Consider the following 10,411-nt stretch of genomic DNA (forward strand, 5'->3'; position numbering starts at 1 on the left):
CAGAAACGTTTTATTGATATGTTCCAATGTTATGCAAAAATACACATTAAATCAAGTAAAATGTCACCATCGTTGACAGCCCTAGGTAAGTGTGACAATGAAGATGAACAAGCAAAGGTAAAAAAGGAAGACGGTCTGACCACTGACATTTATACAGCATATAATATAAACATTTACGATCCATAGAGGATGTACCGATATGGAAATTCTGGGCCAATAAAATATCTATTTGGCTGATATCTGCCTATTTTGTTTTTGTGGTTATTCACTCCCCCTTTTGTGCCACCAGGGAAACAAATACATCTTTATCAAAAAAATAACTGTTCCAGATGTGCAGCTTGGTAGGCTGCAAATAACCAACACACCAACATAGACAATATTAATGCATGACAGCAACAGATAAGCATCGGCTTCAGCCATCCATCGGTGAATGTCAACTTATCTGCAGATATGCCTATGGCAGCCAACAAGGCAAATATTAGCCAATACCGATAAAATGTATGGCCAATATATCAGTGCATCCTTACTGTCCATATTTCAGTAGGACATATTATATCGACATTGTGATATGAGACTAGATGTCGTCTGGGATTTTGGATATCACAACATGGCATGTGTTGTCGTTTCCTGGTTTTAATCACTTATGCCCCCTTTCAAAAATGTTCAGAAATAGCTAAAATAGCAGATCTACAAGCTCACAATAGGTTGCTTAACATTATGACGAGTTGTGAGCTTATAGATCTGTTTAAAGTATACAGTATATTATCCACACGATGCCATATTATCGTCGTCACTAAATCATACAGGACTCTATATAATATACAGAGCTAAATAATATTTCTTACAGCAATATGAAATGAAAGCTAATATTGACACTGCCTGCCAGTATAGGATTTTTAAGCCAGATACCAGATTATTAGTGAAATTTTAATAACAATATATAAACCATTTTCTGTCAAGGCTACATAAACAAGACCAGGAGACCTGGTTCTGCCAGACCCAGACTTCAAATGACGTGTCAGCCTGTGTCTATGCCCATGTATGGACGAAAGGGGGACAGACTTTTATGGCTGGGGCCTAAGGACAAAGGGGGCAAAACCTGTTTTTTGCCCATGTATGGAGAAAACAGGTACAAAACATGCCCATGTATGGACGAAAGGGGGACAGACTTTTATGGCTGGGGCCTAAGGACAAAGGGGGCATGCCCATGTATGGAGAAAACAGGTACAAAGCCTCATGTAAGCAAAGATGCATTAAGTATATGCTACCTGGAAACAAAGATGCAAATTTATCTCCTAAAACTTTTAGTAAATGACTGTCCATCTCCAACAGCTGCCAAACTCTAAAATAAAAACAGCAGCCATTTGCAGCTGTTCCAAACTCCAGGAAATACACTCCAATGTAAATAATGGAAGCTGCACAGCACAATATCAGTGTACCAATTAACTTGTCAAGCTGAACTGCATAGCATAACAATTGCTGCCATGTAAAGAGATATTCTCCTCCAGACGAACACTGCTCAAATTCCCCCAGCTACTTGACTGTGCCCTGACAGCTTGTCTTGCTTACCCAGCAGCTCCTTTGATGTTGCGCAAGTTATCATAGGGCTGTCGTCTAAATCCCATTAAACCATTAACACCGGAAACGCATCTGTGTAATTTTGTTATTTCTTTGGCTATTCAAAAATATCAGATATACAAGCTCATAGCTGTGCCGCACTATGAGCTTGTATATCTGATATTTTTGAAAAATCGTGAAAATGTGTCCAAATCTTACTCTTACTCTCTAACTCAAATCTTTGCTTCTGGGGGATTCTACAAATGTCTTCTAAATCCTAACAGATTTTTTTTAACAAACTTATGTCGCTATAATCAGTGGTTCTCAAACTTTTTTCATGTCAAGGACCCCCAAAATGATATGTATTTGTCCGTGGACCCCCATCTCAAAATATGTTGTTCCAGGGACCCCCAGAAGCAAATATTTGAATTAAAAATGTATATATATATACATACATTCAAAGATTTGCACACATTTTCACGATGTTTTTCCAAAAATAGCAGATCTACAAGCTCATGAGCTTGTATATCTGCTATTTTTTAATAGCTAAAGAAATCTCAAAATTACACAGATTCTTCCATGGTCTAAATGGGTTAAACTCTGGCTACTAGGCCCTTTACTATCACACTGGCACAGGCAGCAGGAGAGCCGAGGCAAGGTTGATTATGCTAACTTGTTCAGAGTATTAGAATGCATGCAGCGACTACATCTCTATCCAAGTAAGGCCATCCTCATAGAGGCCAGTCATGCTTGTCATATGAAAGCCCCCAACAGCACTTTGTGCATTTTTCAGCTGTTTAATGTTTTCCTATGCCCACGTGTGGTGCTGTGCATTGATTCAAGCACCATCATAGAGCATGTTTGACAAATAACGCACCTGTGTCATTTTAGATTTCTTGGGCTATTCAAAAATAGCAGATATACAAGCTCATAGCCCGGCACTCGAGTTTGTAGATCTGCTATTTTTGAAAAATCGTGAAAAGTTTTGCAATTTTTTGCAAATCTTTGAATATATATTTTTTAAAGCAAACATTTGTAACTCAAATCTTTGCTCTTGGGGGTCCCTGGAACAAAATATATATTGTATATCTGCTATTTTTGAATAGCCAAATTATAAAATAATGGTTATAGCTAAAATCTAAAATGACACAGATGCGTTCCCGAATTGAATGGGTTAAACATTCAGGGACCATCTGCTGCTACGCCAGCAGATGAAGATAAATATGATATTATGGCTATTCTGTCAAAACTGAGCCTGCCTGTTCTGAAAGAAAACAACAGCAAAAATGCAGGGTTGTTGCTGATGCTGAACAAGTTTTCACTTGTTTTGCATCCTTCTCTGACTCCAGCAGCCTGAGGTGATATGATCAAAGTGGTTTCAGTGTTAATGTTGTTTGATTCCAAACCAATAAGAATACAACAAGTCTTTGGATAAGTGTGCAGTTTAAATTAGATACCACGTTACAAATATGCACACAAACATAATAAGGTATCCCTTCCTCCCTTCAACATCATAACAACAACCATACAAAAAGCCATGTTTTAAGGACCATCCATACTGGTATTTTTGCAGGTTTTAGCCCATTGATTACTGCCAAGCATACCACATGTATTCCTACATTCTAAGAAGTCATTGATTTCCATTCATTTTAAGTAAGTATGAAACTCAAGTTGCAGACTTGAAACGTGCTTGAAATGCATGATCATCCAACACAGTGATGCATTTATGTTGCCTTCCTTTTCTGTCAAAGTCAGATTTATGTTGTGCTAACTGTTAGTCAAAACACATTTGAAGACACCCACACAAATGTATGCAAATTGTCCCTGGAGAAAATATTGTTTCATGAGTGAAATTCAAATGTCTGTGAATTCCTCATGACGGTATGAATATCAACCGGACAAGCAGAGAATTCTAAGGTGGGTTTATCGTCCAAAAGTGAGGTTTTCTTTGCAAAACATGGTTGGCAGTAATCATTTCTAGTCAATGGTTTAAAACATGCAAAAACACCAGTATTAATGGCCCAATGGTATTCTCAGTTCATGCTGTCAAACTATAACCATCATTCTATTCGTTCATAGCTTTGGTTAGGAAATATCTTATTTTTGTATTGTACTTTTAAAAGACGACTTCACCCATTTTCAACCTGTTTTCATATAATTGGTCCTCACTAATGCTCATGACAATATGGCACCATTTTTGTCTACTCAGTCTGTGTCTCAGAGGAGGGCTGTGGACGGTTCAGAAACCCGTCTACCAGTGACATCATCGATGGGGAATCCAAGCTATAGAAACTACAGCCTTTCTATTCCTGGAAAGTTGTTATAATGGAAGCCATTATTCTCGCGTTAATAAAAAAATTGAAATCTTGAAGAAGAAAAAAAAACCTTCCTAACGATGATGTCACTGGTAGACGGGTTTCTGAAGTGTCCACAGCCCTCCTATGAGACACAGACTGAGTCGAAAAAAATTACACCATTTTATCTAGAGCATTAGTGAGGATCTATTATATGAAGATAGGTTGAAAATGGGTGAAGTCGTCCTTTAACTTATCATACAAGATTAATTTCAGATGCTAATTAAGGACATTCTAAAAAAGAACACACACACACACAAAATATTCCCTCTTCAAACTATAGTTACAATAGAGTTTACTGTATGTGAGGTGCTGGGTGGCAATGGTTGGTGGTTTCAGTACCTGGATTGCTGTTGATATCCACTCTGGGGGAGCGGGGTGCTGGTCTAGGGAGGACGCTCTCTTCCAGAGCTTTGGAGGCTGTGGTGTGCTGGGCCTTTTTGATGCTGGTGCCCTCTGCCTCCCACACCTGCTCCCCAAGAGACAACTGCACTGTGAAGATCTGCAACAGTGACACCCACAGGCAGAGAGATGTTACTACTCAGGCCGCCTGCAAGCCATTTGTTTTATACTAGTGGGCCTAACTGTGGTTGTCAGATGATATAGGGGTTAATCAAACTAATCGATTTAATCGATTATAATAAAAATGATTGGCCATCGACTTTAATCAAAAATAATCGATTTTGGAGAAGAAAAAAAAATTATAAAAGACATTTTCTTTCATTTTTTTTCTCAAAATAATGAAAATAGGAGATCTACAAGATCACAACGCATCGCGATGCGACACGCTGTGAGCATGAAAATTGGGTATTTCCACTATTTTGTAAGTATAAAATAAGGATTTAGTGGTTCATCAGACTAATCAATGTAGCCAATTATAAATAAAAATATGAAAATAGTTTCACGTGATTCATTGATATAAAAAAACACAATTATTTGATTAATCTAAACAGTTATTGATAGAATAATCACTAAGAAGATAATCGAGTATTGCATAAGGGTACATCTCACAGCCACCAAAACCCAACTTCAAAGCATGAGTTATTCTTATCGCCAACTCTAATAACGTGTTTTTGGATCAAGCCATCTTCCAACAAGCAGAGACTGCCTGTGAATACACTGCTGTTACAGCCTAGCTACATTTCTGCTAACTTTAGTGTGTACAGAATAAGATGGAGTTAGAACAGTTGTCTAGTTGTCATAGCAACACATTATTATAAAGTAAAATCAAATCTAACTTTATCTATAAAGTTGACCCGTTGACCCATTTGCTGTCCAGATCAACAATCCAATCTGTGGTCGCCGGCAGCATTGTCTGGCTGCCCATTTTGGCAGTTATTGTGAGTCATAGAGCACCGAAGTCTGACGTAATTTACGCATCCTACCTGGGTCACAGTATTTTTTCCCCATTCTGAATTCCCATAGATTTGTTTAATATCGCGTCAAATAAGAACTGTGTTCCAAGAACAAACAAATGAGCCCGGCAGTTTGACTCATATGGATATGAAGCGTCAACTGGCGGCGAGAAAACTCTGTTTCTGCCGTTGAATTAGTTAGATTTTCGCCAGAAATAGACTGTATCAAATATGAGCGACTGACTATCGTAAACCATATAGAGCCACCTCCCTGACAATATCGCCGGGATCATTTGTTTACTTTTGGACAACAATTCTTATATGAGACGATTCTAAGATGACCCAATGTTATTCTCCATAGAAAAATTACTTCTGTGAACCATGCAGGGGACGAACGAGTGACGTCAGGACTTCTGTACTCTATTGATGATTCATTTCTATGTTGTTTGTTCATAGACACTTTGATATAGTCTGGTGAGACTTCATTTGTCCGGTACACCTTGTATTTATGTTAGTTGTTTAGTCTAGTAGTGTAGTTAGGTAAGGTTTATGTTTTTGTTGTGATTTTATTTTGTGTTGGAAGATGGTTCAACGCAAAAGATAGTATTAGGGGTTGTTTTGTTTTGTTTATTTGTTTGAGTTACTATTAGATCTGTCTTTCCTTTGTTTCCATTTTTTAAACACCATTATAATTTCCCAGCTTCACACCTTAGCATGTGCAGGTCCTCTCTCGTTGAGGAGCTTGTACTGTGGTTGGATCCTATTGAAACGGGCTAACTCATTCACCAAACACATGGGAGTTTTCTCTTTAGGGTTTGCCATGTTCTCCTGGGGTGGGCCTGAAAATAGAACACAAAACAGAACTTGTGAGATACTCTGCTCCACACAAAAATCGATCATTTAAATGAATAGATGGACTAATGATCATGAATCGATAATCACTGAATGACTCCCTTCAAAAGTTGACCTTTTATTTCCGTTCCATTTGGTTGTAGGCACATATAGCCTTGTCATCTTTTTATTGCCTGAATGCCGGTCTGTTTTATCCTGTAACCTTTGTCCTAATGTTGTCATAACTGCAAGAAGTCTACCTGGTCTCTATGTATTTTATTTATATGGTCTACTGAATTGACAGTCCACCTGGTCTCTATGTATTGCAGTGGTTCTCAAAGTGGGGTCCAGGGACCCTCAGGGATCCAAATGGACCCTTGCAGGTCTATAATCGACGCATAAGGGTCCATTTGGTTCCATTTGTACACTCTCAGAGTTGTGGGGGTCCTTGAAAATGTCTGAGAACCATAAATGTATTGTATTGATGTGCTCTACAGAGCACAAACAGTCTACTACCTGGTCTCTATGTAAGTGGTTCTCAAGGTTTTTCATGTCAAGGACCCCCAAAATGATATGTACTTGGCTATGTACTTGGCTACCCCCCCCCCGCCCTCCATCTCAAAACATTTTTCAAAAATAGCAGATCTACAAGCTCAACGCGCGGCACTGAGCTTGTATATCTGCTATTTTTTAATATCCAAAGTATAAAATATGGTTAAAATGATTGTGACGCTATATTAACTAATTTAGCTGGCCCCCTGGTACCCTTCCAGGACCCCTGTTCTATGTATTGCATTGATGTGTGTGGGGGCAGTCTACCTGGTGGGGAGGCAGACACAGGGGCGTCCCCATATCCGACTGAAGGAGCAGGGCAGCCGGGCGTGGGGGCCGGGCCTGTGCCGTTGACAGAGGGCTGCAGACCCAGGGATCCTGGGCTGGCCATGGCCGTGGGGGCCACTCCGGGGGAGAGGCCAGGACCAGCCAGGGGTGCTGAGGTCTGCACTTTCACTTGAGCCATGCTCTATTCCTGGAAGCAGAGAGACAATCACACGTTCACTATAGCTCGTTATCTAATTAGTGTCATCTAATTATCACAAATAAGACACGCAAGTGAAACTGAGACTAGTAAACTACTCTCGAGAGGACTCCTGAAAAGTGACAAATTGCAATAGAAAGTGAATAGATAAGGTGGCTAATGAAACAAACAGACCCGAAAAAATATCCCGAAAGCTCAAATACAAATGTTAACTGAGGGCTTTAGGTCAGATGACCACTGTGTCAATAGAAAACAAGAGTGTTTATCCATGTAAAAAAAAACGGATCCATCTCCATTGAAAGGCGTCTTAACTGGCAAAGCATGAAAAACACCATCCAAACCTAGAAGGCATGGGCCAAGTTCACATTCTGATCCACTGGCAGTTAATGCACCCAGACAATGAACCTTTATATGAAGGAGCTTTCCTCATCTTACTGCTGCTAAGGTGACGCCCTGTGTGAAAGCAGACAGTGGGTTCCAAAGAGAACACACACAACACAGGCCTGTTGAGACTCCTTCTTAGTTTATTTTCATTATTCATTAAAAAATAAATTAATGCATTTTCTTGTTTTTATACATGTAATAATTTTGGTCATTTCTTATTGATTATTTCACCAATATAAAAATGTTAAGGACTGAATAGTTGGCAGTATGTTGCACTGCAGCTGAGCATGACTTTTGCAGGTACGTTTCTATTCATTTGTTTATTGATGAACATTTGACCTGATGTTATTTTGAGGTAAGGTGGGACCCAAGTGTTGCACTGGTTTACTGTTAAGAGGCATGCCTATAAAATACATGCATAAATACTCATACTCAAAAGATTGACATTCTGTACTACAAGAAAATGTCAGCCAGGAGAATCCAGATTATACGGGCATATTGGCTTGCTCCTGTAAAAGCAGGTGAAACCAATATCAGAGAGAAAAGGGGGCCCCTGTGGTTCCCATGGACCTCAGAAGGAACATAGCCCAGTACCATGCACAAAGAATAGAGAGGGGGAGAGAGAGAAAGAAGAGAGAGAGAGAGAGAATGTTTATTTAAGTGCATGCAGTATGACATGACACTGACACCCACATATGATATCCATGTAATATCCATGCATCATGCATGCATGCAGTGCATCCTAATATCCATGCCATGCATCATGCATGCCATGCAGTGCATCCCATTATCCATGCATGCATGCAGTGCATCTTAATATCCATGCATCATGCATGCAAGCAGTATGACATTAACGCCTTGCATGTCACTGAGACAACCAAACGTACAGTGTGGCATTTCTCAGGCTGCATCTAAATATCCATGCATCATCATGCATGCATGCAGGCAGTGCACCTGAGGTTGTCCAGGTCAGAAGAAACGTCTACAAAAGCCTCCTATACTTTACACCGACAGGCAGCTGAAGAATGTAAAGTGCAGTGCTGCTGCACGGCCAGCCGAACTATACATCGACCCTGCTGGCCTGATGATGATTCCCTAGTACCATATTATGGATGTGATATGATGAAGCCAGGTCATATTTTGGCTAAAAGGGAAGCAGACCACTTTAACCTACAGTGATATGATGAAGCCAGGTCATTTTGTGGCTAAAGGGAAGCAGACCATTTTAACCTACAGTGATATGGATGTGATATGAAGCCAGGTCATTTTGTGGCAACAGGGAAGCAGACCATTTTAACCTTACAGTGCTGCTGCTGCTGCTACCAGGGCTGCACACACACACACACACACACACACACACAGCTTAGCATCTCCAGCCGAGCTACCATAACCGTTAGCAGACTAAGCTAACGTCATCCTTTTTTCCTCTTGCTGCCTGCAAATGAAAATGTCAGCTTCCAGAAATCACGACACGCTAAGCACACACACGCCGCCACACTGTCACGCTCCGTGACAGTCTGTCATCTTTGATAATAAATGCATATGAACTATATTTCTAAATCTATCCCTAGTTTATCCCCCCCCCCCCCCCGGTTAAAACTCAACATCATGGCTGCTGACCGACCGACCGACCGGCCCTAGCAGCCAAACCAACCCCCCTGTCTGTGGGCTTTGAGTCTCTCTCCACAACGTCCCCCGTTCCTCTCCGTGCACCGCCACGACACGCACGGAAACACGACAGCGTGCACGCTACTCTACCGACCCCGCGACGCCGAAGGGACGAACATTTCATGGTATATTTTTACCTTTTGTCCAGGGCCAGACCCCAGTTACACCTCCAACATTGGCAAACACTAAAGAGAACTGGATGGGAGTCGGAACAGACCACCATTGCAAAAAGTGAGGGTTAAAATCATGTATCAAAGTGTGCCGTTTTGTTGGGGAAGTGTTGATAATCGCGCGGGTTTTGTTAATAAGCGTTTATTTTCTGGTCGGTTTCTGTGTGCTTGTCGTGTTGAATTTGGCGTTCCTTACGATGAGGTGTGTGTGTCGGTGTGAAAGCCAGCGGTACCCGCCGACATGAGCAGAATGGTTCGGTCTTGCTTTGCTTCCTGTGTCAGAGGGAGGAGGGCCACACATACAATCTCAGAATTAAAAAACAAAACAAACCTTGTCTTTTTTCCATCTGCACATTGTAGTAATACTGTGGATGCTGTGACCATTATGTATGATGTATTTGACACATGTAAAATAAAAAAATAAAAAAATATAAAAAAAGAAAGAAAGAAAAAAAGAACAAGAACAACAATATATCTTGTTATTTATTTTTTTTACTTTTAAGTATTGTGATACTTGAATTTCTATATGCAATGCAAGATTGGATGAACTGTAAGAATGGACCTCACTCAGTGAGATGATGCTGAAATCAGACAGATTATAGATGCTCATCATCACTCATTCTGTGTACTGTACTGTCCATCCTGTTGTTCATTCATAGACATAGAAAGCAATCGTGACCTTGTAGCTCACTAAGGATCATGCCATTGGACTGCAGGTGAATTTCAACCTCTCAACAAAAAAAAATCCATTAAATTAATCACATTTATAAATGAAACACAATGACTGTTACAGCTACTGATGGACCAATAGGAGGCGCCATAAATCCACTCTCTTGGAAATGCCACCACCAGATAAATGCTACTCTGTCAGCATTATACTTTCAAGCTATGAGGTGATGATGGATGGTTACAATTTCACTCCATTACTTCTGCATATCACAACATTCGGAGGATCAAAATTGTTTATACAAACTATGACACACTGATTACCTCAGGGTTTCCGCTATCTTTCTATAGATTTGGCTTTTCAGTGATTGATGACCAATGTTTAGGGAA

The 10,411-nt window shown here is 40.2% G+C and overlaps 1 protein-coding gene across 2 annotated transcripts in view; it reads right to left on the minus strand.

The window, feature by feature from the left end:
- The window catches only part of stau2 (staufen double-stranded RNA binding protein 2), a 130,369-nt gene extending 120,924 nt beyond the window's left edge, over window positions 1–9,445 (minus strand). The window contains exons 1-4 of one of the 2 annotated variants that reach the window (XM_084048790.1): window positions 9,323–9,445; window positions 6,917–7,124; window positions 5,975–6,105; window positions 4,254–4,380 (exon numbers count right to left, since the gene is read on the minus strand). In XM_084048790.1, the coding sequence (XP_083904916.1) occupies window positions 4,254–4,380; window positions 5,975–6,105; window positions 6,917–7,115 (457 nt within the window). In that variant the 5' untranslated portion in view covers window positions 7,116–7,124; window positions 9,323–9,445. Of the gene's footprint in view, window positions 1–4,253; window positions 4,414–5,974; window positions 6,106–6,916; window positions 7,125–9,322 lie in introns of both variants that reach the window. The other variant, XM_084048789.1, reaches the window with a different exon arrangement.
- Between the last annotated feature and the right edge of the window lie 966 nt (window positions 9,446–10,411).

Source organism: Gymnoscopelus microlampas (genome assembly GCF_963454915.1).
Source record: "Gymnoscopelus microlampas genome assembly, chromosome: 22".
Taxonomy (NCBI): domain Eukaryota; kingdom Metazoa; phylum Chordata; class Actinopteri; order Myctophiformes; family Myctophidae; genus Gymnoscopelus; species Gymnoscopelus microlampas.